The 27,003-nt window shown below is 44.2% G+C and overlaps 1 protein-coding gene across 2 annotated transcripts in view; it reads right to left on the bottom strand.

The window, feature by feature from the left end:
- Positions 1 to 27,003, bottom strand: part of FIG4 (FIG4 phosphoinositide 5-phosphatase) — a 100,638-nt gene that overhangs the window by 68,340 nt on the left and 5,295 nt on the right. For both annotated transcript variants that reach the window (XM_075923979.2, XM_075923980.2), the window contains exons 2-7: positions 20,499 to 20,597; positions 19,601 to 19,724; positions 15,645 to 15,801; positions 12,612 to 12,662; positions 7,686 to 7,834; positions 3,243 to 3,371 (exon numbers count right to left, since the gene is read on the bottom strand). In XM_075923979.2, the coding sequence (XP_075780094.2) occupies positions 3,243 to 3,371; positions 7,686 to 7,834; positions 12,612 to 12,662; positions 15,645 to 15,801; positions 19,601 to 19,724; positions 20,499 to 20,597 (709 nt within the window). The remainder of the gene's footprint in view (positions 1 to 3,242; positions 3,372 to 7,685; positions 7,835 to 12,611; positions 12,663 to 15,644; positions 15,802 to 19,600; positions 19,725 to 20,498; positions 20,598 to 27,003) is intronic.

The following is a 27,003-nucleotide window of genomic DNA, read 5'->3' as shown; positions in this document are numbered from 1 at the left end:
ACTCAATCTTTGGTTGCTTTACCTCAGTGGTTCCCAACCACCAGCCTGCACACTGCCAGGCCTCGCCCATGCCTTGATGATTGGCTCGGCGGGACTCTGGAGCAAGGCCCAGTCTGCCCAGAAACTCTCCTTCCCCTCTCCCTGGGATTGCCTCTTCTCCTTGTGCCCAGTGCTGTGATAGCTTTTCTGCATGGCACTGCCTAGATGTGGGGGACACTACCCAAGCCCAGGGCAGAGGCTGAAGTGCAGCAGGTTGCTCACTAGGACTCTGCAGCAGCAGGCAGGAGTTCTGGGAGCAAGGGCTGGGCTCAGCCACGACAGCACGAAGCAGCTCACAGCTGCTGCTCGTGGTTACTCTGAGGCCAGGTTCTGGGGGCTGCTGCTAGGTCCCCAGAGCCTGGTCTGCAGCCAGGAGAGGGAATCTCTAGCAAAGCCAGTCCCGCTGCTCCCCAGGAACCTCTCCCAGGGCAGCATCCTCAGCCTGGCCAGCCCCTGCCAAGCCCAGCACTTGGGGGGGCAGGTAAGAGAGACTCCTCCCTCCCCCCTGGGAACAGTGCCCCTGGTGCCCTGGGGCTGCAGGAGAAGAGTTTGGTCCTGGATTGCTCCCAGGGGAGCTGGCTGTGATCGCTGCCTAGGGAAGCTGCCAACCAGCTTCCAGCCTATGCGGGGTGACAGGAGCCAGCCCTGGACATGAATAGGCTTGTATATTAATGGCATATGGTAAAGATGATGGATTAAAATAAGCCCTCTGTAATATGATAGATAATTTGTTAAGAAGATGAAAGTACGGTTCATTTAAATGATATACATATATATTTATATTAATCATCTATATATTTTGTCTGTGAATCTGCTCAAGAACTCTTTCTAAACAGTAAGAGGTAGAGCCAACAAATTTGATATACAACTTCCTCTTCTCCTAACTTAAAGCAAAGTTAGGGTTTGGTTGTGACAAGACAATGCAAGCTCCAGAAAAAAGACAGTTTTCCATAACATGCAAAGGGATGGGGCGGCTGTTCAGAGGGCCACAATATGAGAGTTGCCACCGGAAGCAACAAGTCTACAAGAAAGAGCTATCCTGAAGAGTGTCTATTGGGGCAGCCGCACGAAGGGAGCGGCCAGCAGGACTGAGGCTCTGCCATCTTGCGTCCCAGAACACCCTTGCCCCAAAGTTTCTTCCACTCTGGCTCTTAGCCAGTGCTGGAGAGAGGGAAGAAAAAAGATTCCTGGAAATTGGGAGGGTCTCTGGGGGAGGAAACAGACCCTTAACAGGCTGAGGAAGGACCGGGGGTGGGGGAGAACAGGCCTTTGGTGGGCTGGAGGAGCGTGTGGGGGAGAGAATAAGCCTCTGGTGGCCTCAAGGGGGGGAGAGAACATGGTCCTGGCAGGCATGGGGGGAGATCCCCCACCCTGAGCCACTCCTCACCCCCAACCCTCACTCTCACATGCACCCCGCCCACAGCCTCCCACCCCTCCACTCACAGTCCCAGGGCCCTGCCCTGAAGGAGCCAGGCAACACTGGGTAAGTCTGTTAGTTTGTGTATAAAGTTGTTAAGACTCAGATATATTTTTTCCAATAATGTTGCAGTAGATATATTTTTAAAGCCTTAGAAGGGAATATTTAAAAGCACTCTTGTCTGGGGTTGCCAGGTGTCCGGTATTCAACCGGACAGTCTGGTTTTTGGGCCCTCTGTCCAGTAAAAAAAATTCAGAAAATACCGGACGCGTGCAATGTCCAGTATTTTCTGGTTTTCCAGCTGGGTGCCCGATGGAAGCCTGGCAGGGGCGGGGGGAGTGCCTTGGAGCTGGGGCACGATTGGTGCTGGGAGCCTCTGGTTGCATCTGACATAGGAGTGACTCCTTGGGGAGGAGGAGAAGCCCTGTCGGTGCTCCTGAGCGCTGTCCAAGCACATTGTGGAGCTGTAGCCGGACTCACTCATGCTTTGTTGGGACCGTGCGCGGGTCAGGCAGAGCCCTGGGATCTGCATGTGCCCGGGTCAGCCCTGCTCCTTGCTGGCCAATTCTCCCCATCCCACTCCCCCCAACCTCTCCCGACCAGCCCCGCTCCCCCTGACCAGCCCAGCTTCCCACTGGCCACCCCCACATCCCCAGTTTCCTCCGGCCAGCCCTGCTGTCCCCGCCCCGCCCCCTTCTCCCCTGAATCAAGTGTGACCGGTATTTTTTCTGAAGCTACCTGGTAACCCTACTCTTGTCAATTTAACTCTGGCCCCACTGAAGTCAGTAATAGTTTTATCACTGACTTCAGTGGAAGCAGTTTTAGGGCTCAGTGATATGAAAATCCAACCCTAAAATAATGAAAATTAATCCCTATGTTTTATCAATAATCTCAGCACACTTCTCTGTCAACAATTAAGCTCCACCACAATTTTTTTATTTCCTTCAGAACTCCCTGATAAATTCCATCTGCTGCCAAAGGAGTTTGTCAGAGTGTTCTAGAATTCAAATCTGTAATTAACTCCACACTAGCACAGCACTCTGCCTGCATGGAAATGATTGCAAGATTGAAACTTGATTTTTTCTCCCTAACACCATATAACGTACACCACTGTAACGTCGCGTCGGGGTTCCTCCGCCTCCTGCACCCCCGTAGTGGCACGGACGGACTTCACCAGCCGGTAGAATAGAGGGAGTTTATTGTTTTTCCAGGATACCGCACAGCATAGATGTAATCTGGTTACAGGGCCAGGCCTAAGATGCCTCAGCCCCCCTTTAGATGGGGGAGACTGAGCCCCTAAATCCCAGCCCCTTGCTTAGGCTGCTTCCTCCATGATTCCCGACAGGAACTAAAAAAAACTCTTCCAGCCCTGCTCCCCAGCCAGGTGCTGGTCTCTGCCCACCTTCCTTTGTCTCCCTCCCTGGGAGGCTGAGCCTGGGTGTCTGGGTTAATACACATTTGGGAGAGTCAGTGAGAATCTCCGGTCACAGCACAGGGGGATCCCTGCCATAGAGCAGACAGCACCCCCACTATGCCACACACCACACAGTGATTTAATGTAAAATATGTGTTTGGGTTAAGAATTTCCCATGTACATCTTTTTTAAGATCCTTATTTTTAAAATCTGGCACAATAATGCAAATGACAATGCATGTGAAAATCATTTTAAACAGAACTTAGGAATAACTTGTGGAGTAATGAATCTTTTGTCTAGTGAATTGCTCTCATATACAAAAATTTTAAATGCAATAAACCAATATTTGCGCTCTCTCAGTAAAAAGGATACTAGACTGTCCACAGAATCCATGAATAACATATAACAGCCAGTCATGATGAACAATGTTTTTTACTGAGTCCAGCAACTGACTATTCCACACATACTTTTTATATGGTCCACTGCAAATCCCAAATACACCTAAGAAGTGAAAATGAAAATACATCAACAATAATTTAAAAAAGCTCAACCATTTTGATAATTTCATTTTTAAACAACTGATTATTCTTGGCTTCAATTTAGGAAACCACTTAATTATGTGCTTCAGGACTTTGCTAAAGACAGATGGATTTAGGTACATGCTAAATTTTTATTTTTATATGGCTACAATCATTGTAGTATATGAATAATGCTTTACACATAAAACCAATAGCAACAAAGTCCCTAATGAACTGCATGGGAGTCACTATAATCTCTCCCTATAATGTGGGAGAACATCCTTGGTGACTTGCGGGGGGGGGGAGAGAAGAGATGGACTTGGAATAAAAATTATGTTTGAACTCTGCACTTATGAAGAATGGCATTCTTGGGGAGGAAGATTATACAACATTTTTAAAAATGTTCAGACTCTGGATTTACTTGATATACCCAGGTCCTACATGCTCATGGTGGCCTAAGCCATATAAAAAGCAGGCAGCTGCATTTGCACCAACTGGAGCTCGTACATTGTCTTCACTTTCAATTTCAGGTATAGTGATCTACAGTAACTAAGTTAGCTGGTGATAAATGCATGAATCACTGTAGCCAGGTCTTTGGGAGAAAAGGACAAAGTTTCCTAAATAGCTGGAAGTGAAATATGACATTTTAGGAAACTACTGCTACCTGGTCGTCTAAGTCTAGAGAGGAGTCAAACAGGACCCCGAGGTTTCAAATCACTGACAAATGGATACTGTTTGCTATCAGTGAAAGGTGAAGACAATGTCTTGGTCACATCTTTAAATCACTTCTCCTTTCCATCACCTTCATCTTGTCTGAGTTCAACCTGAGTCAGCTGCTCTTTATCCAAAGACTAGTTTCAGATATTTTAGTTGGATTGTGGCTGCGTCAATTGAGATTGAGCTATACAGCTGAATATCACCAGCATGCTGTTGGCAGAGAAGTCTACGGTGTCTCATCGCTCCCAGTAGTCTTGTCTACGTGCTGCAGATGTGGGATACTCTGTACCCCTCTGGAACCTTACAAGTAGGAGCCTTCAGAGAGGAAAAGCTCTTACTTCTTACCTCTCTGAGTGCCACAAGAGAGTACTGTAATGTGGACAGTACTTTGTGGTCCTCTACAAAAGATTGCAGAGAGGTCCAGCAGTATGAGCATGGAAACCCCAGATGTCATTTAGTGCAACTAGCGCAGCATCTGTGGTATGCCCTGGTCTCAACCAGTCAGGCTATTGAATTATGTCACTAGAGCTTGATAGTTACTACTTTCTCAATTACTCAGGAACAGGAAGATGGGACAGTGCCTGAAGATATCTTCAGCATGTGCTTTTCTGAATTGCATCCTACTAAGATAACTCGATTCTAACATAGCTGTTAATGATTTCATAGTGTGTTTGTTCAAAATGCAAATGTTTCTCTTGTATCTTGGGGTGGGTTTTTCAAGAGTGAGAGTGAGAGTGACAGATTCTCTCAGTGTCACATTCCACGTCTAGAAGGGATCACTGTGATCATCTAGTTTGATCTATCTAATGAAAAATAATTCCTTGAGCGTATCTTTAAAAAATAAAACAAAACATCCAGTCTTTGTTTAAAAATAGGCAGACACAGAGAATCCATCATGACCCTTCGAACATTGTTTCACTGGTTAATTACTTAGTTATAAATTTACATCTTACTTCTACTCACTTTATCTAGTTTCAACTTCCAGCCATTGCATCGTGTTACACATTTCTTTGCTAGACTGAAAAGCCTATTATTAAATATTTGTTCCCATGTACCTACAAACTGGTTAGGTCACATCTTAACCTTTTCTTTGTTAAGCTAAGTAGATCGAAACTCCTTGGCTGTGTCTACACTGGCCGCCTATTACGGAATAGGCATGCAAATGTAGCACTTTGGAAGAGGCAAAGCCGCGGGGGATTTAAATATCCCCCGCGGCATTTGCATTTTCATGGCCGCCGCTTTTTTCCGGCTTGGAGATAAGCCGGAGAAAAGCGTCCAGACTGGCGCGATCCTCTGGAATAAAGCCCTATTCCGGAGGATCTCTTGCAAGTAGGAATAAGAGATCCTCCGGAATAGGGCTTTATTCCGGAGGATCGCGCCAGTCTGGACGCTTTTCTCCGGCTTATCTCCAAGCCGGAAAAAAGCGGCGGCCATGAAAATGAAAATGCCGCAGGGGATATTTAAATCCCCCGCGGATTTGCCTCTTCCAAAGTGCTACATTTGCATGCCTATTCCGTAATAGGGGCCAATGTAGATGTAGCCCTTGAGTTTAATGCTATAAGATGTGTTTTCTAATGCTTTAGTAATTTTTGAGCTCTTCTCTGAAACCTCTCTAATTTAACAACACCCTTCCTGACTTGTGGACACTAAAACAGGACTCAGTATTCCAGCAACAGTCACACCAGTGCCAAAATTCAGTGGAAAATAACCTCAGAATCAGTAACGATAGTCTCCCATTCTATAAGGATGGCCTACATTCTTTGTTGCTAGGTGTATATGTTTACATTTAGCCATATTAAAACACATATTGTTTGTTTTGAGCCCAGCTTACAAAGAAATCCAGATCAGTCTATATGAGTGATCTGTTAATTTACAACTCCCCAAATTTTTGTGTCATCTGCAAATTTAATCAGTGATGAATATGTGTTTTCTTTCATGTCATTGATAAAAATATTCAAGAGTTGTGTCAAGAACTGATCCCTACGTGGCCCCATGAGGAACATGCCACTTCAATAATGATTTATTTTTTACAGTTAGTTTGAAATCTACCATTTTAATCCATTTAATGTATGCCAAGTTAAAAAATCTACCAAGATATAAAATTATCAAAATGGCACATAGATATCTGTAAGAATTGGAACTAAGTATACTAGAACATTATTACTTTCATTAACCAAACTTGTAATCACATTAAAAAAGTTTCTAAGTTAGTTTGACAGGATCTATTTTCCATACCGGTAAATGGATTTTAACTGGCATTAATTATATCACCCTTCTTTAATTCTTTATTAATGCTGTTCCATTATCTTGCCCAGAATTCCTGTCATACTGAGAAGCCTAAATTACTTAGGTCATAATGTTTACACTTTTAAATATTGGCACAACATTAGCTCTCATCTTCTAATGTTGTCCTGCTTATACAAGATAAAAATGTTCACTGTATAATGCAGGAGGTACAAATGACAGCCTGTGCTAAAAATATAATTTATTCTAACTTAAAAATGGGTTACAATTTAGTGGGAAATGGCTTTTCAGTTTTAAATATACAAATCTGCATTTACAGTAAATAAAAAAAGTTGATCTGTGAACTCTGCAAGCAGTTCAACTGCATAGATACCAGAATATGGATGCAGCAGCCATGTGCCCTACGACATAAACAAATATCTATTTTTAGTAAGTGCGTGGGTCTTCAAAGTCCCGGCAAGTTTCTACATATATATCTATAAAATTTTTAACTTTGAAAAACCTTATACTTTTTTCCATAAAAATGGGAAAGGACCAAAGTTATCAGCTCTGTGTTCATTGATGTGATCTCACACATTTCTACAAAACTAAACAGACACAGCAAAAAAATATATATATATATATATATATATTTTTTTTTACAATCCAACACTATATGCTGTGCTAAAAATGATTAAAGGATTAGAGGAAAAAAGAAACCAAGTAACTCACTTAAAATAAAACAACTCTCAAGTGTTTCTGTGGGGGAGGGAGCAGAAGAGAAGGACTATGCAGAAAGACAGCAGAAATCATACATGAAAGCACATCTTAATTAATATCCCTTTTACTTGGCTATGTCTGTCAGATTCAAAACAGAAGACTTTTGTTGCATTTCAAATTAATGGGTGTTTTGTTCTGAGGCCTTTGTCAAGCTTAGTTGTTTAAATTGGTAGTAATATTATCACACAATTTCCTTGTCATCAATAGTTACCAACATTAAACAAGATAGAATCTATTAGCACTGTTTATAGTTCACTGAAAATTGATTATTGTTTCATTTGTAAATTCATACCTATTGGGTGAGCTGAACAATCAATAGCTCAAAAATGTCAGCACTCTCAATTATCTCCCCGAACTGCAATGTAAATTACCAAATAAATGATGAATCACCTCTAGAAATTATGTTGCTCATATTCAACTATCTGTAATTGGCACTTTATATAACCTTTTATGTTACAAGATTTAATTGATCAATACAAAAAGCTGGATGTTTCTATAAGGTGAAGTAAACACTGTTCTAACTGCATTTCCCTGAAACGATATTATTAATAATTTGATATGTCTAAAATACACTTACCACTTCCACCGTGTGTAGTAAGTCCCTCATCTTCAAAGATATCAAAGCCCTCCTGTCGACTCTGAGTTGTTTCATTTTTTAATATCTCAAGTGGCATTCTCAAGATGGTAAGATTATATTGTAGGGAGTGTGACAGATCATAGCTATAGCTAAAACCAAGATTTAAATTTAGTAAAAATTATGAGAGCATGGAACACCTCTGAAAACTCTTGTTCTCTACATATATTGTTATTTAATGCTATGTAGACTATTTGGGGTAAAACAGCAAATGACACTGCAACTAGACAAATACACTGTAATTACATAAAAGGTAGCTTACTTACACAGAGGATCTTGCAAACAACACATTACAAGATAATGGCACAGTGACTTAAACATTAATAAACAAACAACTGAGACTGAAGATTTCTCAGTAACAAAGAATGACTACAGTCACTCAGTCCGGACATGAGCCACCCTTTGTCCTTAATAGACACACAGAATTATAGACTACTAGAATAGAAAGGGACCTCAAAAGGTCATTAAGTCCAGTCCCCAGTCCTCACAGCAGGACTAACTACCAACTAGGTCATTCTTGATAGATGTCAGCCAGCCTGATCTTAAATATCTCCAATGATGGAGATTCCGCTACCTTCATAGGCAATTTATTCCAGTGCTTAACCACCCTGATAGTTAGGAAGTTTTTCTAATGTCCAACCTAAACCTCCCTTATTGCAGTTTGAGCCCACTGCTTCTTGTCCTATCCTCAAGAGAAGAATTTTTCTCCCTTGTCTTTGTAACACCCTTTCAAGTACTTGAAAACTGTTATCACAGCCCCTTTCAAGTCTTCTCTTTTCCAAACTAAACAAGCCCAATTCTTTCAGTTGGCCTCCATAGGTCATGTTTTCTAGATATTTAACCTTTTTTTTTTGCTCTTCTCTAGACCTTCTCCAATTTATCCGCATCTTTCCTGAAATGTGCTGTCCAGGAAGGACGTTAGATATTGTTTAATTGAATAATCATGTAACTGCACCAAATCTTACCAGTTACATGATTATTCAATGGTCCCCAGGCATGGGGCCAGCAGCCAGTGCGCTCCTGATCCCACTCCCAGGGGGCCCTCTACCATCCCTCGCTGCTGCCTCTGAATCAGGTGGGAGCCTGATACAGAGGCAGCAGTATGGCTCTGCCATCCCATGAAACAGCCTCTGTACCTGGCAAACAGGGGCCCGCCACAGACAGAGGCTGCCCCTCCATCACACCTGGTCCCTTGCTGCACTGCTATCTCTGCTACAGAGGCAGCAGCATGGGGAGGGAGGCAGCTCTGCGAAGCTGGTACTTGGGGGAAGCCGGCTTAAAAACCTGCTTGAGCCAAGTATGTTCTCTGTAGGAGGCAGCAAGGAGGAGGCTGGCAGCCCCACAAAGCCAGCACGCATGGATAGCCAACTTAAAAGCCAGTTCCTTGGGCATATGAACTCCCAACTGTCTCCCCAACCCTCATGCTGCTGCCTCTGGAAGATAGGCAGCCCTCAATCACCAATGGGAACATCTTTGCCAGCTCATAATAGTAGACGATGCAGGATGTGATCCACAATGATATTTTCTGAGCAGACACCAGGCAAACCTTCTTCATGTTTGTGACAGCAAACAAACAACTGCGTAGAAGGCGAGGGCCCGTCTGATGTCCAGGGCATGCAATCTCATCTGTTGCATAAAGCTTTGGACAAAAGACTGGCAAGAATATGTCTTGATCAGTAAGAAACTGTGAGAGAACTCTAGGCAGAGAGGCTTGGTGTAGATCCAGCTGGATTGTGTGAGGCGGTTTTGATGTAAGCACCCTGATCTTAGAAACAACTGTACAATCTGAAGTAACAAGGAAAGAAGCCAGAAGGAGGAGGAAGACGGGGGCTCAAAGAAGGAGAACTATGAGTCTTGACAGAACAAAATTCAGGTCCTAATCATGCTGGAAAATGCTCTCCAGGCCTTTCAGGAACGGTGCTATTATGGGGTAGGCAAAGATAGACCTGTCTTGAAATGGAGAGTAGAACACTGAAATGGCTGCCAGGTGCACCTTCACTGAAGACACTAACAGATACTGAAGCTTAAGGTGCAGCAAATAATCCAGGACATCTTGCCTCTTTTTCATGGATATGATGATGATGTGATATGCAACACATGAACTGCTTCCACTTTGCCACACAGGTAGCCCTGGTAAAGGATTTTCTGCTGTCGAGAAAAGGACCTGCTGGACATCAGCGGACCACCACTGTTCATCCCCACTTAGCCACACAGCAGCCAAGCTGTCAAGGGCAGCACCTTAGGCTTGGGTGCACCCAACTGTTATGGTTCTAGGACAGCAGATCTGGTCAAAGCAGCAGCTGTAGGGGGGTGGCTGCAGTAAGACTCAGCAACATACTGCTCAGGCAATGCTGAGGCTTCAAGGATGATAGTAGCTTCGTCTTGCTTCACCTTTAGCAACATTAACAGTATTTGCAGGAAGGTGTATAGCAGAACTCTTGACAATGGAATCAGGCATGAGTTCAACTCGGAGCCCTTGTTCCTGCCCTGCAGAGAGCAGAACATGCGGCACTTTTTTGTTCTGCTGTGAAATGAACAGATCTATCAGGGGAGACCCCAAACTGCAGAACATTAGGCTGACCATCTCCAAATGGAGCAATGATTAGTGGTAAGACAAGGTCCTGCTCAGGTGATCCACAGGACATTCTTGGCTCAAGCAGGTGGTCTGCTCTGATTAAGTATGGCAACTCCTAGGTTCCTAAACATTAAACTAAGCTAACACTTCAAAAGCTACTAAGTTCTATTAAACAAGTCCAAGATAGTGATTGCAAAGAAATTAGCAAAGCCTTTCAGCCCTACAATGTTGAAAAATTCACAGGACCTACATCTTAAAGTGACAGCATTCTATATTTAATCTGAATCAGACTTTAAGAAAAACAAAGTAATTTTTAAGCCACTAGATTTCCCATTCTTAGTGGAACTTCAAACTATGTTGCAAACATTTCTAAAGCAGCAATACAACCCATGGGACCAAAACAGAAACTGAAGTTATCTGTTTTTATGGACAGTTGAAGTTTTAGGGTCCTAGGTCTTCTGGTAAGTTTTAGTTACTAATTAATTACAACTAAAGAATTGATTACAACATAATTTCATTTTCATTTTTCACACACTTATATGAAGAGGTTGGTGTTGCTAACCAGCTCTGGCCTATGTATCCGTTTTACCCATCAAAAAGTATAGCTTGATAGATCTTATAGCTGTAATCCTCCATTTTTGTCTTTTTTATAGGCAATTTTGTGTATGACCGGCTCTTTTAGTGATATTCTTCTACAAATTCTGCCCAGCGTGTTATTCCACTTTGCCTTCAGATTCTTGTGTGTTGGAACAGAAGTCCTTTTCCATATAACATTGTGAAACACATTATATGATCCTTTGGCACATTACACCTTTATAGAATTCCAACTCTAAGAATCAAATATAAATATCAGTAAAATGAAAGGAGGATTATAATGGGGTGCACTCACCTGTTGCGAGCACCCCTGGGCTGAGTGCATGTGTATGCACTCTTTCTGTTTGTGTGTGTACCCTTCAGGGAACAAAACCAACAGAGCCTCTTTAAGTTGTCTTCACCATCTTACAGGTTGGCCATTATCCAGAATAGAGCGGTGCACAGGGCTCCTTCCCTGAGAGTAACACATTTACCTTCTCAGAGCCTCTCTAGCCCTAGCTCTTCAGCTGGGTCACTATAATTCAGTTTTCTGCCTTAGGGGTGCCTCACTGTCTAGGCCAGTGGTCCCCAACGTGGTGCCCGCGGGTGCCATGGCGCTCGCCGGGCCATTTATGTGCGCCCGCGGAGCAATCTGGGGCAAAAGAGCTTGGAGTACCCCTGGGGGTGGTTTCAAGTGTTACCCCTGGTTTTTAGGGATAAAAATCACTTGATGGTGGCAGCAATTCCCCAAAATCTGTGTACTGTGATTCTGGGGGGAAGTTTTTTGTAACCAGTGCCTACAGAGGCAAAGGTTTTAAGCTCTTTTCTGGATCTTCTGCACTCAAGAGAGCCAGAGTGAGATACAGCCCTGACAACACTCTTTGCTTTGTTTTCTGCAATACATTTCTCTAGTCCTTCAATCAACAGCTGCCAGACTGTACCATTATCTCTTCCCCACTTTTCTGCTACTCCAGAATTTCTCTCATATCTAGGAGCAACTAGGACAAGACAGAGCAAACCAAAGTAGCATTACATATGGGGTTGAATGAAAAGGTATATAAAATGATCACACACAAAGGAGACACACCCAAATACAAGTACTGTAAAGTCCATATGAATTACTTTCTCTTTTCTGTGCTCCTGAACTCAAATAAAGCTTTATTTCTAAAAATGAAAAATATTAGGAAAGGTAAAAATTGAATTGGAGTCTCCCCTTATCTGACTCTTGAGAAGTTGATGGTGAGAGGAAAAGAACTCTGCCCTCTGGAAAACACGAAAATCCTTGGCTCTACATTTATTGCCATATATTTTACTAGATACAGAGAAGTTAAGAGTCTGCCTATCAGCCTGTATTGGATGCAAACAGTCATGGGAGAATAGTGAGATTTTGATATGTCAATGTTTTGTAGACCATATTGTTCCTTTTCTGCAGCTAGATAGAACACTTCGGTCTTTAAGGCTATCACCATAAAACAAAACTAAAATTGAAAAGAAAAATAATTTATACATTTTTAAAAAGTCAGACCGTGGAAAGTTGTATTACAAAAAATTCAGTTAATCTCCTTTAACTTAATAGTCATCATTCATTTCAAAGTGAGTCCAGGTAAAATTTGAAATCAAACTACAGAAAACTGAGCTAAGCTACAACAAAATTAAAGCCAAGATTTTAAGATGTCTGCTAAAAAAATATATTATAATAATCAGTAACTGTTAAAACTTACCTAAAATAAAAATTGCTAGACAGATCCACATTTTGAAATATTCGTAGATATCTAAATAGAGTAACACAGATAAGGAAAAAATATTATTCCCAAACAGCAACTTCTCTTTAGCATGCACAAAAGTGAGACAGTGAATAATCAGTTTAAGAACCACCCTAATCATGATATGTGAAAGTCTACTCATTGTGATGAAATGTTCCCCTGTCTGTATTTTGGCAGTGTTTTATTAATCATTGTAATTCTGCTGGAACACTGGAAAATCTAACTTTGACAAATCTGATATTGTTCTAGACTATATTTATCTATTGTTTGAAACTTGTATCTCACGGGTTTTTTATTGTTATTTTAGACCACTATGGATCCATCCCTCTTGCAATTTCATCAACTCTTTTATGCATTCTGGGCCAAATTCTGCAGTGTTTAGCCAATTAAAACAAACTCCAATAGATAAAATAGTAAGGAGGAGGTAGGCCTGACCTACATGAGCAGGCTTTAAAAGCCAGAGGCAGAGCGATCAGGGGAGCGAACTGGACAGGGGGCTGCAGACAGGGGAGTTTGAAAGAGGGAGGCCTACTCTGGTTAGGAAGACCCGCAACACCTCTGCCAGCACTTCTCCTATCTCCTCTGCTTGCATTTGTAGCCAGAAAGACCACCTGACCATGGATGCCTCTACCCAGATCCTGGTGTGGTTTTGCAGGGACTGTGGCTTGCAATTCCCACTTACTGAAATCCAGGCTGCGGGAGGGTGGGGGGTGGCATCCAATGTGAAAAGTGCCTGCTGGTGGAATTTCTCAGGAAGCAGGGTGGGAGAGCTACTCTATCCAATGTGATAGAACAAATGAAAAATCCACAAGGAAGGAGTATTGCTGAAAGGGATTTAGGAGTCATAGTGGATGACAAGTTAAACATGAGTCAACAATGTTACATGGTAGCAAAAAAAGCAAACATGATTCTGGATTGCATTAATAGGAGTGTTGTGAGCAAGACACAAAAAGTCATTCTTCCACTCTACTCTGTGCTAATTAAACCTCAACTGGAGTATTTTGTCTAGTTCTGGGCACCACATTTCAAGAAAGATGTAGAGAAATTGGAGAAGGTCCAGAGAAGGGCAAAAAAAATGATTAAAGGTCTAGAAAATATGAGGTATGAGGGAAGACTAAAAGAATTGGGCTTGCTTAGTTTAGAAAAGAGAAGACTGAGAGGGGACATAGCAGTTTTCAAGTATCTAAAATGGTGTTATAAGGAGGAGGGAGAAAAATTGTTCTTGCTGGCCCCTGAGGATAGGAAAAGAAGCAAGGGCTGAAATTGCAGCAAGAGAGGTTTAAGTTGGACATTAGGAAAAACTTCCGGCCTGTCAGGGTGGTTAAACATTGGAATAAATTGCCCGGGGGGGGGGGGGGGGGGGGGGGAGGGGATTAGAACCTCCATCCCTGGAGATATTTAAGAGCAGGTTAGACAGACACCTGTCAGGAATGATCTAGACAGTGCTGGGTCCTGCTGTGAGGACAGGGGACTTGACTCGATGACCTTCAAGGACCCTTCCAGTTCTAGTGCTCTAGGACTGAAGAACTGCAGGATTTAGTGCTGTCTCCCAAACAAAGGAACCATTCTCTCTTCTGTTGCAACATGCTGTTTGCCTAAATATTCTCTGGGTCTCAAGGACACTGTAGGAAAAGTTAAAATTAACAGAACTTCCCAAAAGGCAAAATACTATGTACTTCTATATCATGGTGTAGATAACGTGATAATGTTTAATAATGTATGTCATATTCATGTGTCCTTTTAGTTTCTAAGCAGTATTGATGTGTATTACTTCTGTATAACTATAATGTGCTCTAATGTGGAAACTTACTTAATGGTTACCATTAGCTTGATCTATTGCCTGAAGTTAGTTTATGGTGATGTGTGCAACCTTCAGTTAACTTTCACAGTGCACTGAAAATGCTATATTTGTTGGACCTCAAAAAAAAGTTATTTCTGCTCCTGCCAAAAATGAAGCTGGGATATATTTAGACATTATTCAAGACTATAATTTCAGAAGGCCACATTCCTTCCTCCTTGAAATATTGTGGGAAGGAAGTACTCACCAAACCCACTCAGTTTATGAGAAGTCAGTTTCACTGAACCTTGACAAGTGCATAATACTCCCTGCCTCAACCCTAAGGGTATGTCTAGACTACATCCCTCTGTTGGCAGAGGGATGTAAATTGGCTACCACAGCACTTTGTCGACAAAAAGCAGCAGTCTAGGGGAGGAGGTATAAAGGATCGGTTGGAAAAGGCTTTCTTTTTTGACCGATCCCCCTCTAGACTGCCACTTTTTGCTGACAAAGTGCCGCGGCGGCAAAAAGCGGTGGCCATTTTTATGCTAATGAAGTGCAAGATATTTAAATCCCCGCTTCATTAGCAATTTCGGTATGTCTAATTTACATCCCTCTGCCAACAGAGGGATGAAGTCTACATATACCCTAACTCTTACCCTTAACACCAACACTCCAGACGGGTTTGATGGAATGCTGCTATTGAATTTTCTCCCCAGCCATGCCATCCTTTTGATGGAGTGCAAGTGACCCTTTCCAATGAGGTTTACACGGCTTCACAGGGGATCTAATATAATTCAAACAACTGGTATATTAAACAGCATGTGCACTGACATGTTCCCAAATGAACTAATGTGTGGAGTGGATGGTTTCTGGTGATTATCCAAGCCACACACCCTTGTTTGACATATAAATAACCTAGCGGTGCTGGCAGAAGCTATGGAGGGGCATGACACATCTGCACTCCCCCTCTATGCATACTCTATTTACCTTGCATTATGATTCTCCACTCCATTACATCAGTCTGTCTCCATTTAAGCCAATGTTACTTCAACATAAAGCTAGCATAAAGGGCTGGAGAAATAAGTTCAGTGTTCAACAAACTGGTGTCCTCTGATATATGTGACTGATGGGAGTCTACAAGCCTTAGTTTGCAGTGTTTCCTGGTCAATTAAAAATGCTATGTAAAAGCACAATCGACTACCACCATTTACCTTGTTTCATCAGGATGAGTGACTCGTACAGAGTCATTTGGAATGTAGATCATATTTGTATCTTCTATTTTGTATATTGCATGCCCTCCAATATCTGCCATCTTTCTCCTCTTTGTTATTAGCACAATGTAGTAGCCTTCTAAAAATCTAACAAAACCTGTTCAAAATGGAAGAAATACAAGAAATAAAAACCCATTTATCATGAGTACTCTGATACAATGTTTAGAAGGATAACATCAAGTATTATTTCAATACTTTACGCAATAGTAAATTTTTCTAAGCATTTAAATGCTCTCTGTTTTTAAAGCACAATGGTACTCACTTTTATTCAACTCTTACTTTGTTAAAAAAGTAAGCATCTAAATCAGCTTCAGCCCTCCTCTCCCAAAAGAAGAATCAATTGCTTAAAGTTCGGGGGACATAAGGCATTTGAGAGGCTCTGACCCTACTTCTTGGTATCAGGAAGAAGCTCCGATCCCTGCTGACAGACTTCTGAGAAAGAATCCACTAAGGCTCTCTCACCATCACTGCCGTGGGGCAGTAGCAAAAAGGTAGCTCAGAAGAGAAGCTACCCCAGCACCAATAAAGTGGCAGAGGGGCCAAGTACAGCCATCCTTGTCTGTACTCATGGAAAAGTCTGTACCCCATGCAGGGCACAGAATTCTTGCTTTCTGCAGATTTCTTTGCTCCCCTGCAGAAAAAAAAGGGGACTTGAAGAAATCTGGAGGGAACACAGACCGCCTTCTGCAGCAGCTCAAGTGTGTCCACTGGGAAGAGCCAGCAGCAGAGAGCAGATCACAGTGGAGGGTGTGGGGGTGAAAGTGGCTGGCTGGCCTGCCTGGGTGCATCCATGGAGAGATATTAAGGGGATGGAGCTGGTGCCTGCCTGCAGGGCCAGCTGTAGGTTTTTTATTGCCTCAAGCAAAAAAATTTTTGGCCGCCCCTCCCCCCCGTCCCACTGCTGCAGGACAGGCACTGAGAAGGAAAGCACCCCTTTTACCTTGCGGCTCTGACTCCCACCACGCCCTCCAGCCAAAACCAGCCTACATCCGGTCTCCTCACCCACCCACCGAACCCAGTTTCCACCTTCTCTCCCTTCCCTGAGCGGACCCAGTCTGCCCCCCTTCTGTCCTCCACCTAATCCACCTTGCACCTTCTCTTCCCTCTCAGCCAAACCCGATCCCTCCCCCCACCGGACCCAGTCCGCTCCCCTCTCCCACCTACCTCCACTGACTGAACTCCGTCTCCTTTTCCTTTCCCCGCCAAACCCTCATGTCCCCTCCCCGCAACATGCGCGGAAACATCGGAGCGCCCTGGGGGAGGGGTGAAAGTGGAATGCGTCCCCCTGGGGATGCGTGCAGACACAGCTGGGAAACTTAACGGGCAAGGCCAGGGACACCTCTCTCCCTCCCCCCACAAAATATCTGAGCCGGGGCAGGCGAGGCCCCCTCCTGCAGCTCCTCAGTGCCAGACTAACCAGATTGGGCTGCAAAGTAGCTCTCCCCTCCCCTCAGCCTAGGCGCCTCTGCTTGAATCATCCTGGCCTGGGCAGGGCCTTCCTGCTGCCCGGCCCCACTAAGGCTGCAGCTCTCCCTTCCCTCCACGACCAGCACTGAGGCAGAGAAAAGGGGGAGAGAGTTGCCCCCCATTTGCCAATATGAGCTACCTTCCCCCCCACCCCTCCCACACACACACTCCAGCAAACTCCTTGGCCAAGGGCGCCCGCTCAGGCTGGAGGGGTCACTAGTAAGCGCAAGGCAGGTGGAGAGATGACTACAGGCATTTGGCTCGCAGCGTGGGCCCTGACTGCAGTGACCTGGGCTGCCCCTTGCTCAGCCCCGGATTGCTCTGTGCAGCCTTCCCCGCACAGCCCGGGGAGAGCAGCTCGTCCACAAGGGCCGCAGCACTCCGGCACCGCTGCTGTTCTCAAAGCCCATGGTGCACCCCCCTGCACGTCGGGCTGTGGTGGCTGGTGCCAGTCAGAGGAGCGCGAACTATCCCCGGGCGCCGGAGTCTGCTTTCTGGGAGGCTCCCTCAGGCATTTCCCGCTTTGCGGTCGCTGGGTGCTGGGCAGCGGCAGCTGAGCCAGGAAGGAAACTGGAGCGGCGCATGGCCAGCGCTCCTGTCTGGACCACCCCACCCCGCCCCAACGCTCTCTCGCTCTAACTAGAGGGCGCACTTTTCTCCCCAATGCCAAGGGAAAGCAGCGAGGCAGCCCCAGAAACGTGATGTCATGGCGCCTCAGCCATCACTGCGGAGCTGCGAGTACCACTTGCCCCGTGCATCCCGCCTGCAGAGGGTGGCTCGCTGCTGGCGCATCACGCGCTCCACCGCCCTGCCCATTGCCTTGAGCAGCCACAGGCAGGCCCACGTCGGGCTGTAAGAGTCAGGAGTTCTCCAGCCAGTGTCTCTAAGGGGCAGCCAGAATGCCGCCCCTGGCAATATGCCACCCCAAGCACGTACTTGGTTTGCTGGTGCCTAGAGCCAGCCCTACTGTGATAGCTCGTCTACACTGCCATTTTACTACTCTGTAACTTTCTCACTCAGAGGTATGAAAAAATTCTCTCCCCTGGAGGCAGCAAACTAAAGCACTATAAAGCACATGTATAAACAGGCTCCCAGAGCGGTTAGCACCTTGTGGAGGTGGTTTAAGTAGAGTAATGGGAAAACTCTCTTCTAACATTTGTGCTGTGATCACACTGCCGCATTAAAGTGCTATTGTAGCAGTGATTTAAACTAGGCATTGTAGACAAAGCCTACAAAACACTCAGGCTACATCAACACTGGGAAAGTTTGGCAACAAAACTTCTGTCAACACGCAAAATTAAAAACTGGTCAAACTGTTTTTTCTGCCTCCCATAGTCAACATTTCATGACCATATTGCTAGCTCCCCTGTTGATAGATAGAGCAAAGCAATGTGGGTAGGCATCCCATAACGGAGTGTAGTAGGAAGACAGAGCTGATCCTTGGCACTTCTTGAGATTCAATCCGAGTTCTCCTACAGCAGAGGTGGCCAACCCATTTAACAAAGAGAGCTGAAATAGCACCTTCAATTGTTTGGTTGGTTGATAATGTGGGAGCCATCTGATGATATAATTCAAACCATTAGTATAAGAATTAAACTTTGTGAATGAAGTTAAACTCTAGTCCTTCTCTGTGTATTTGGCTTGTGGAATTGGTTTTGTTTCAGACCAATTCCACAAGCCAAATACACAGAGAAGGACTGGAGTTTATCATCATTCACAAGTTTAATTCTTATCCTGATTCAAACAATTACTATATCAGATGGTTCGCATATTATCAACCAAACAATGAAGGTGCTAATGGTTCTTGATGTCTGTGTAGAATCTTGTATTGGTCATCTTCTTTTCCAAGTGCTAACTAATGGTTCTTATCAGCCTCTTAACTATTTAGTCTTTGAGATTCTACTAGACTAATTGTTATTTTTTAAAGTTTTTTTCCTGTTACAGACTCACTGGGTTATCCTTCTGAAGCTTATCTACTAACTATTTTTTTCTTCGCCCTTCAATTTTTTTTCCTTCTCCCCCCTCCCTTCTTCGCTTACTTATTTTTGGTTCTGGACTTTCAACACTCCAGTCATCTGAAGTAGTGGACTGTTCCCACGAAAGCTCATGACACCATCTACATGTTTTGTTAATCTTTAAAGTGCTACTACAATATTTGCTGTTTTTTAAGTTTATCCTGTTGAAATTGAGTGACATATGGACTTGACATTTAAACCCAGTTCTCCTACTGATTGCTCATACTTGTTTAAGTGTGACATAAGCAATACCTAGAAAGTTGTTATAAAAAGTGTACTTTGTTAACGTTACTTTACTCCATGATCTCTTTGCACAATGAATAATATTCTGACTGGTATCAAATACTGCAATTACCATTTCTGCTCCAAGTTATAATTTCTTTTTAAAGGCCAAAGAAATAACAAGGGGATTACCTACTACCCCGAAAGCAGAGACAGCTCTAGATAATCCAGAAGAACCCTTCTGTCCAATCTTTGTTCTGTTCCCCAGATCTAGGCGGCCAAGAAGTTCTCTCACCTCTTGTTGTGTGTACACATGCTGAAAACAGAAATGCATAGTGAACTTATTCTTTTTGGTTATCAGTGCTACTTGATATTTCAGAATAGTGGAGTTTATTTAATTACAAAATTGTTCTGAAAAGTGAATAAAGAGACTTCTATTGTTTATTGGCTCTCAATTTCTTAACATATATGGCCAAGATTACAAAACAAAATTGTATTTTGTGAATTGATTGGCACTATCAATCTTGTCTCCAAGATCAAGCAGTCTATAAGATAGATAGCATCTAGTCTACCACAATGATTGTTTTAAATTATTCTTTACATTTTCTTTCAAATAAAAAATTGGACACTTAATAATAAATACACTTTTTATTAAGTTAATCAATGTTTGTGTCTTATTCAAATGAACTAAATAATTCTATCTTATAATTTAATAATTTTCCTATCCTAATTTGTTTCATCTGTAGCAAAACCTATGATCACTCATATCCTTTCATTGATGACATATATGAACATAAGACAAAACTCATCTATTATTTGACATTAGGAGATCACAGCTAAACTGAGTGACATAAAAGTATAATAGAAATGCATCATCCTGCTACTAGAGAAAAGTTTGGCTATCTACCATCTATGCAGAAAACAAATCATACAATGTGAAATTCCAAGTACCTTGAAATTAGGGATGTTAGAGTGTAACCAATCAAACAGTTAACTGATAAGCATTCATTTGTTAACATGGCCACCCCTGGGGGCCCACAGGTCTGGCAGCCCACTGAGTATTTAACCATGTAGTTAATTGAATACTTACCTTATCATCTATTATAACTAAATCTGTCGGTTCAGTGCGGTCGATTTTCAAAACACGATACTTGGTCTCTGCATGATTACTCCCAACAAGAAAATACCGCTAGGTTTAAAAGAAAGAAAGAAAATGTTGCACAAGAAATAATCCTGCCCCCAAACTGTACACACATCAACAATAGTATTATATAGCTGTAGATCAGCTCTATTTCAATTCTATCAAATAAATGTATAAATGGCATTGTTTTTGCCATCAGCATTTCAGGTACATTTTGTAAGCATTTCATGAAGATTCTAATCAATCCCCAATATTAAAAGCCTCTCAACTCTCCACTTCACAGCACAGATGGAAGAAAACCAATTTAAATCTGGAAGAAAAAAAGGCTGGTAGCTGTGTGAGAAGAAAAATGCAACCTAGATAAGAGTATTCCCCACCCCTGGCACACTTACTCATCACTGAATCTCCAGTGGCAAGACTACAAGCTGAAGTTGGTGATCAGTTGTAAACAAGTCAGTTTTTTTCCAACAGCTTCTTAGTTTAAAGAGTTTGATAGAAGCGCCATCTGTCCCTCTGTGAAGTACTTTATAAATGGAAGAAGTGATAAGAGAAACTGACTAGAATGTTAGTCAACTTCCTGTGTTGTCTTCCACATCTAAAGCATTTCTACTTCCTTGTAGAAGGAGAACATCAACTCCAGCAACATCATATCAGGAAAGATATAATTCGCCAGTTAACTCCAGCAGCAGCTGGCTGCATCAGGCAACCATGATAGGAATAGGCAGTGGGCCAGGCAGTGGAACCTCGGTTAAAACGGTTAACTGGTTTAACATCCCTAACTGATCAATTGATATATATGGGGGTTATAGTGCCAAAAGAGGTGGGGGGAAGGAGAGGAAAGAGAAGAGACACTCAAAAAGGAAAATGGAGAAAGACAACCAGAAGGAGATGGAGAGAATGAAAAAGAACAATATTGATGTCCTATCTTTGTGGTTCATTTTTTTCAAGTGAGTGACTCTAAATGTAAGTCTTCGGTAGTTGTAAGATGGTTTATTAGGTGATAAGGTTTTGTGTGGCAGACCCACTTCTTCATTGTATCCCTCTGTTATAGAATGGTCATGCCAATTCACTTTCAGAATATGATCTGAAGTAGTAAGCAAATTATACAGTAACAGATCAGCTACATAGAATCAGAACTCTTCCTCGTCCCCTCGCTCCCACCTTTGAAATGTGCAGCTTGGGTATACACCAGCTGGCCCCAGGTCCCACCTTGCTGCCTCTGTCAACTGTCTGATAAAGCATTTGCTTATTGGATAGTTGACTAGTCCTTCACATCCCTAATCTTTACACATGCAAGAATCTGTCTATAGGGAGCTCCTTGCAGAAGCAGGATGCCTTAAGTTGAATTAATTCAAGGCCAAACTACCTTCTTGTATAAAAGCTTCCTTTCATGTCAGCTGTAGTTATATAGTTGTTAATATATTACTCCAGTTTTAGATCCTTTCACGCACCTCACAGATTAACTACAAGTGTTATTCAGCAAGATAAGTTTTTTTCACATTGGCATATGCTGAACACTCAATATTTAAATTATGAGCATTTTTAAGATCTGATTCAGACTCAGAGAGATGAGCATTGTACAAGATGGGCATGTGTGTATCAAAGATCAAACTAGAAACAATGATTCCTTAGGGAGGATCAAGTGCAAAGCTATAATGGAAGAATCAATCTGGCAACACAAATATTCTGCTGGGATAGATTTTACTAGTACAAAATCATCTATATTTAAGAACATTCTATATGCTATGCTCAGAAATTACTCAGGCATTTTTAATAATTCCCTATATTTGCCAGGATCTAACCATTACAAAGTGAGACACACACCAAAAGTTCAAATCTTAGTCCAAAAACAAATCTTTAAACATTTCATTTGAACAGAACTGCTAATTAAAAAAAGATCTGCATTTTTAAAACAATGCTATTTGTAATATTTGTATTTCTACCTCTTAAGTGAAATATGAAAAGAAAAGAAAGTGGACATTTTCACTGTACTCATTACAGGCAGTCCCCGGGTTACGTACAAGATAGGGACTGTAGGTTTGTTCTTAAGTTGAATTTGTATGTAAGTCGGAACTGGTACATATTGTAGGGGAAACTCTAGCCAAACATTTCTCCAGAGCTCAGTTTTATTCTCCCACACCTCACTTCCCTCAGTCCTTTATTCTCAAGCTTTATTCTCAAGACCCTCCTTCCTGCCGACAGCGGGGGGTGCTGGAGCTGCCCATGGGCATCCGCTGGGCCAATGGACCCAAAGCTGGCAGGGCGGGGTGCCTCCCCCACTGTCGCCGCCTCCCGCGGCACGGGGGGCGCTTCCCCTGCAGCGCTCAGGGCAGTGCCGGCTGAACCGCCTGTCAGGCGGCGCGTCTCGGAACAGGACCAGGTACCTACCCAAAATAAACCCAAGGACAGGGAATAGCAACACAAGTGAGGGATATCTACAGGGTGAAAAACTGCAACGAGCATTTCTCCATTGAGTGTAGCGCTGAGGGCTGCGGATATACATGGCTCTGGGACACCTTAAATTTCAAGCTGCTGCCTTTAAAGGCAAGCAAGGGCCTCTACTGCTGCTCTTTGTGCAGCAGTGCAGGAGCCTGGCTGGCGGTGCACAGGAAAGAGCCACGCACACAGCAATCCCCTTCCAACACCCCACCCCACCCCCGGAGGCTCCTCCACGGAGCTGTGCAGAAGCGGGGGTGGGGGGTACGGACGATCTCCCTTACACATGAAATTATTAGCAGGAAAAGTGTGGAGGAAGGGGGGGGGGGGAGACAGGTAAAATGTCAGCAGGAGCAGAGTTAACCCTTTGCTGCAAGCAGAGGTGCCGGGGCAGCCTTTGGAGGCGAAGCGCCGCAGCCGCCCCCCATTGCCGCCGCCGCAGCCCCGGGGAGGGCGGTAAAGGGGTGGAATGTTCCCCGCGAGTGGCATGCGCCAGGCTCCCCGGCCAGGGGACTCAACGGCGCGGGGCCCCAGCGGCAACAAAAATGTCGGCAGGTGAAAAATTTAACCCGTCGCCTGCCGGCCTCGGTGCAGCGAGTTTTTTAAAGCGGCCCCGGCGGCGCTTCACATCCCCTTCCCCCGCTCCCCTCCCCCACAGCCAGGCTCTGGGGCTGGGGCCAAGCGTGCCCCGTGCGCCCTGACCAGCCGCTGCAGCGCCCGGAGGCTGCAGCCCGGCGCAGGGCCGGGTGTTTAACGGCGGAGGCGGATTCCCCTTTAAATCTCCCTGCCTGCCCCCCCCCCCCCCCCAGGTCTCCCTCTTACCGGCTCGCTCCTCGCCCTCCCGCCGCCTCCTCCCACGAACGGGACTCCCAGCCCAGTCCCACAATGCACCGGGCACGCCAGGCTCCCTCAGCACCACCTGAATGGAAATGCCGCCGCCGGGGCGCAGCTAGTGCGGGCTGCCTCCCCCACTGTCGCCGCCTCCGGCGGCGCGAGGGGCACTTCCCCCCAGCAGACCAGGGAGACGCGGAGCGGCTTTTCTCGCTGCGGAGGACGCGGGCAGCGGGACCGCAGCATGTCTCAGCGGTCCCGCCACCCGCATCCTCCGTGGCGAAAAAAGCCGCTCCGCATCTCCCTGGTCTGCTGGGGGGAAGCGCCCACGCGCCGCCAGAGGTGGCAACAGTGGGGGAGGCAGCCCGCACTAGCTGCGCCCCCCCCCCCTCCCGTTCGTAACTAGGGATCCGACGCAAGTCGGATTGATGTAACCCGGGGACTTCCTGTATATAACAAAAGGGTAAACACAAAACTGAATTATTTTCTAAATTTAGGGTAATTAACAGCAAGTGCAAATTACAGACTGACTTGCTGTAGGAAGCTCTTGTTTTGCTAATTCCTTCCATCAGTACTCTCCTAAGCACAACAGGGTGTAGCCTTTAATAATTCTCAGCCTAGCAGGAAAACTTGGTGTAATCATGAAGCTCTACTTAGCCTTGCTTGTAACATGAACAGTCACCTGGATTTATGATGTGTGAGGAGGATCAGCAATATGATTTACACTGTTCCTGGGTATCAACATTCATACTAGCTAAACACTGAAGATGAACAAAAGGCTTGTTTTTGAAAACACATTCACAAACCTAAGTCCAAATATTTAAAATGAAATTAAATAGAATTTAAAGCCCTATTCAGCATTCTTTACTCCTCCCTCCCAAAAAATTCCAATTGGTATGAGTGAAGGTCTTTATTTCAGAAGAGGAGAAAATGTGACTTGCTTTTATGCATTTAAGGCAATTACAGCACATAGGACCTGACTCTGCCGTGGTATCTACACTGTACATCACATGATTCTCTGCAAAAGGGTTTCCACTTACAGTACTGTGCCATATTATGTATGCATGTGGTTCTTTACAATTAGGATTACAATGGTCCACCAAGCCATAACACTATTTAATCCCTCTTCCAAGTGTCCCGATTTAAAAAACAAAACAAAAAATGGAACATTGTCCCATATTTCCCCGGGGGGGCAGGAAGAGGAGCCGCCAGCGCTCTGGGATTCAGCCCCACGGAGGGAAGGGGAGCTGCTGGTGTTCAGGGCTTCAGCCCCACAGCGGGGGAGGGGGAGAGCCAGAGCCACCAGTGCTCGGGGCTCTAGCTGCTAAAGCTCTGAGAACCAGCAGCTCCCCTTCCCTCCCCACCTTGCCTGCTGTGGGGATGAACTTCATTTACTAAGCAGAACAGAGAGGGCAGGGAGCCAACAGCACTTGGAGCTTCAGCCACTGGAGCTCCAAGTGCTGGTGGCTCCTGTCTCCGCCCCCACTCTGGGGCTGAAGCCCCAGGCGCCAGCAGACTCATCCTCCACCCCCTTACTGTCCTGTATATTGGGCATGGGGAAATACGGTCACCCTACATAACATACATGCTTCATTTAGATCTCCCTTGAGAATACCAGCTGTAAGTAAATCAGTTTTAGCCACCTTATCTTTAATTTTTATATACAGTAAATGCAACAACAAAAGCCACACAACCACCAAGATGCAGACTTGCCTAGACTGACCAACTATGTGATCTTAATACTTCAGCTCTTAATTTCACCCTTTGCTCTCTACTCTGTATCACTCTCACTTGTAAAAATTTAGATTGTAAGTTTAGAAACAACTACCATATTCTCTTTTGCTGTGTAGCAGTGTTCCCTCTAATTTTTTCCATCCACAGGAGGATTTAATTTTGGCATGTGCATAATATTATGATAATGTGTGGATATGTAGCACCAGTACAAACAAAATACCTGGCATTGGCCACTGTTGGCAGACAGGATACTGGGCTGGATGGACCATTGGTCTGACCCAGTATGGCTGTTCTTATGCCTAATATATTGTTTAAAAGTTCATAGATATGGAAGAATATTAAAACAAGGTACAATTAATAAGGTCACTGCTTAAGATATTTAATATGAAACCAAATAAAAATAAAATTAACACTGGTCACCCCTGCCTTAAAATCACATGACTTTGGAGTTTGCATCCCTGCTTCAAAGAGCTTGCAAATAAGGTCATCCTACAAAGCATAACACTAAACCTAATGCTTGTTATTTATCAATCACTGAAGTACTCTTAAGAGCCAGAACTACATTAGATAAAGATCTGGCCATGCCTGTCCCCAAACATATTCTAAAGCCTAATGAAAATCACTTGTCTGGAATTCAGGTGATTTCCATTAAGTTTTGAAATTGTTTGGAGAGAGATAGCTCTCCTGGCCAGTGCCACTATAGCCCCTGAGCTGGAGCTCAGATATGACAAGTTAAAAATACAAGAGTCTGGATTCGTTTTAAAAAAAGAAACCACAGTCATTGGAGTATTCTCCAGGCAGAACTTGTCACTCTCCTGTCAGCCTCCACAGCTGGGGCTCAAAGAGAATCAATCCCACTCCCCTCTGACTGCCATCCCACCACAGTTAGAGCTCAGATATTCAGTCTCTCTCAGATCCCACAGACCAGCTAGGGCAGAAACTGAGGCAGTCTCTCCTCTATGAGGTGCCCCAGCGCAGCTGGAAGAGTGGGGACTTCAATGTCTTCCAGACCCACAAGCAGGTCAGCTGAGGCTGAAATGGAGTCAGATACTCCTCTGCCTAGCAGCTGCCGCTAGAGCAGAAATTTTCCCTAGCTGTCACAGGCAGCCCAGCTGGGAGTGGAACACACAGAACATAGTCCCCAACCCCAACTGATCCACTGATCCTCACCCACTCTTATATCCCCCCCTCCTACCCAAGCTCACTTTCCATGTCTTCTTAAGGGTCTAGGAAGCACTTATTAGTAGAATTATTACCATACCTGCACAGCTTCATTAATTAGATGTGCAGCCCTTCATTTCTTCCTGCACAGATGCACAAGCATGCACCCTGCAGGGAAATATGCAGTGAAACACCTAGCACATAATAGGTGATTAAAGTGGCACAAGAGCACTAATGAAGTTAGGGCAACATCACATTTTGAAAGGGCAACCTTTTGAAGTCCTCTTACATG

This window comes from Pelodiscus sinensis, chromosome 3, assembly GCF_052426305.1.
Source record: "Pelodiscus sinensis isolate ZL-2025 chromosome 3, ASM5242630v1, whole genome shotgun sequence".
In the NCBI taxonomy this organism is placed as follows: Eukaryota; Metazoa; Chordata; order Testudines; family Trionychidae; genus Pelodiscus; species Pelodiscus sinensis.
This window is presented reverse-complemented; position numbering and strand designations above follow the sequence as displayed.